Genomic DNA, 2585 nt, shown 5'->3' with positions numbered 1-2585 from the left:
GAGAGACTCTGTTGAAGGCGTACGTTATCAAACCTAATCACGCCCCTATAATTTTCATAATGCATATCACCACAACACAAAATCATAAATATTATAAGCAGTGGCGGACATAGAGTGTTAATAGGGGTAGCACGAGTTACCCCTTAACCCCGTCTCCGTAGTGTAAAAATACCCCTTAACTCCATTTTCGTAGTGTAAAAATATCCATCAACTCCGTTTCTGTTATATAAAGTATACTCCTAATCCTAAAAAAAAATAGGATACCCCTAACTTTTTGGCTAGTTCCGCACTAATTATAAGTTTAAAATACTTTAACAAAATAAATAATAAACATATAGATGTCAAGATCCATGAACAGTGGCGATTCCCATTCGGTCATTTGTTACTAGATGTTGCCAAACGAATATTAAAAATTTGGTACCTTGCCAAGATAAATCATTTGTTGGGAAAATCAAAGTACAGAACAATAAGCTTCAAATCCAAACAAAAAACAAACATTAAATTATAACTTGTTTAATTTATTTAATTCAAACATAAAAAACGCTAAACAACAGCAAATGTATGCATTGTTTCCAAACTCCCCAATGACATGGAAAAAATAAAATCAACCTTCACACAATGTCTGGCACAACCCGAAATTCAAAACTTTATTAGATGATTATTCATAGATTCAATGATTAAGATACCACTCATATCTTCACTCAGTTTTCCCAGATTTTGCGGCCATCAGTTCGCGAATTTCTTTTCGCTTTTTAAACAAAACCCCGTGAATTTCTTCAAAATGAGGCGCGGTTGCATTCTTTGTATCTTCAACCCACCGAAGAACTTTCTTGTAGGGACTTAATATCCGATCATGAAGCTCCTCGCTCAAAAGCTTAAAACTCATGAAATTAAGTGTTTTGATACAAATTTAATGAAAAACATTGGAAAAGAAACAAGAAAGTTGAACATATTTATATCATTACCTCAAGTTCCATGACTTCAGATACTAAGTTGAGATCAGCAATTGACGGTTGAGATCTTCCAGCCAAAAATGGTCCATCTTTTAGCCAGAAGGTTTCTAATACCGTCAATGCTTTCTCAAGTGTCTTCGCAGCTTCTTCGGCCGCTTGAGGGTTTGATGGGACGCCATTTAGCGGTAACATGACATTGTTTACAATAACTCCAACTGAAATCCGAAGCATAAAACCGATTACATCATGAAATCATTCAGTACAAATATACTAAATATCGGAAATTTTAGATATATATATATATATATGATTATATTACCTGACCCACGGCGTAAATTGGCATGATGCCAGTCTAAAACGGAGTGGACCTTGGCTCTTTCAACAAGATCACTCGGATACCTATATAGATATAAAAGTTAAATGTCGAAATTACAAAAATAACGGTTTTAATTTATAGTTTAGAATTTGCATAAAGATATGGACGGAGAAGGAAAATGACTCACCAGTGACTAGCCACTCCCGGGTACTTACTAGATAAGTAGATAAGAATTGCGTGACTGCAAACACACACAATGTTTTTACTTATTACATAATGGAAAGTAACATAAACCCTAAACCCCGAACCATAAAAGATACAGAAGAAGCAAGAACCTCTCAAACAGTGTAAAATCTCCGTCAACTATTGTTGGAACTTGACACATGGGATTTATCGCTGCACAAAACAAGAATGTTAAACATACTTATTTGTTTATTTTATTCATAAATATTAAACTAAAAAAACCTTTATATTCAGGGGTGTGTTGCTCGCCCTTCAAGATATTAATGGTGATTTCCTCAAAATCTATCCCATTCATCCTTTATATAACACACAAGAAACAAACACTTACATTAGAAAAGATTCAACATTGTTTCTAAATAATACATACATCGATCAATAATAGAAAGAAAGAACATATGGATGATAATATAATAATTTAATTACTTGCAGAAGATAAGAATTGCACGAGACGGTTGAGACATTCGATCACAGTATACTTTCAGTGTCATTTTTCTCTCAGGAAATTGATCAAACTTCACGTCTTTGAGTTTTTAGTGTGGAGATGAAGAGCATCTGGTTTGTTTATATATATGTTGAGATACGTAATCACATGGTATTTTTTAATATGAACGCATTGATTATCAAATCTTTTAATTATGGCCCTTATTTGTACACGTATAATATCTTCTAGTAAGTATTGCACTTTTCAACTAGCCGGCAACTATATATGTGTGAATTCATGTTGGGATGCCTTAGTCATCAATGAGGTCATTATTGGCCTAGTATTGGCTATATTGGTCAACGAGGGTCCCCTTGGGTTAATATTTGTTAGTGATGGTTTCTGTGGATTGTAATGGGTCACAGCAACTTGCTGTAAACCTTTCGTATGATTTGGGTGAATATATTTGTTGGTGATTGTCAACGAGAGTTAATATTGGTTAACAATTTTAACAACTTTAATCCATTGTCGTCTGTAAGACTTGAACTCAATATTTTCTCCTTTCTAACCTAAGTGTTTTAAAGGATATGTCTTTGAGTTTGCCAATGGACCACCACCCCATTGGTATAAATGTTAGGTAATCATGCTCCGTGAC

General features: G+C 34.1%; 1 protein-coding gene across 1 annotated transcript; it reads right to left on the bottom strand.

The window, feature by feature from the left end:
- Nucleotides 1–472: 472 nt before the first annotated feature.
- Nucleotides 473–2070, bottom strand: LOC110867687 (glutathione S-transferase T1). The gene is made up of 7 exons (XM_022116694.2): nucleotides 1936–2070; nucleotides 1735–1808; nucleotides 1605–1665; nucleotides 1457–1510; nucleotides 1273–1352; nucleotides 966–1168; nucleotides 473–874 (listed from the first exon to the last, which is right to left on the bottom strand). Exons 1-7 carry the CDS (start codon nucleotides 1998–2000, stop codon nucleotides 698–700), a joined length of 714 nt encoding a protein of 237 aa, XP_021972386.1. The 5' UTR covers nucleotides 2001–2070; the 3' UTR covers nucleotides 473–697.
- Between the last annotated feature and the right edge of the window lie 515 nt (nucleotides 2071–2585).

Source organism: Helianthus annuus, chromosome 7 (assembly GCF_002127325.2).
Source record: "Helianthus annuus cultivar XRQ/B chromosome 7, HanXRQr2.0-SUNRISE, whole genome shotgun sequence".
Taxonomy (NCBI): Eukaryota; Viridiplantae; Streptophyta; class Magnoliopsida; order Asterales; family Asteraceae; genus Helianthus; species Helianthus annuus.
The sequence above is the reverse complement of the archived record's forward strand: the minus strand, read 5'-3'. Positions and strand labels throughout refer to the sequence as shown.

Coding starts and splice junctions, on each gene's coding strand:
- LOC110867687 (XM_022116694.2), bottom strand. CDS start 2,000: ATGACACTGAAAGTATACTGTGATCGAATGTCTCAACCGTCTCGTGCA. Junction 1,809..1,935: donor GCAATTCTTATCTTCTGCAA/GTAATTAAATTA, acceptor TGTTATATAAAG/GATGAATGGGATAGATTTTG. Junction 1,666..1,734: donor ACACACCCCTGAATATAAAG/GTTTTTTTAGTT, acceptor TGTTTTGTGCAG/CGATAAATCCCATGTGTCAA.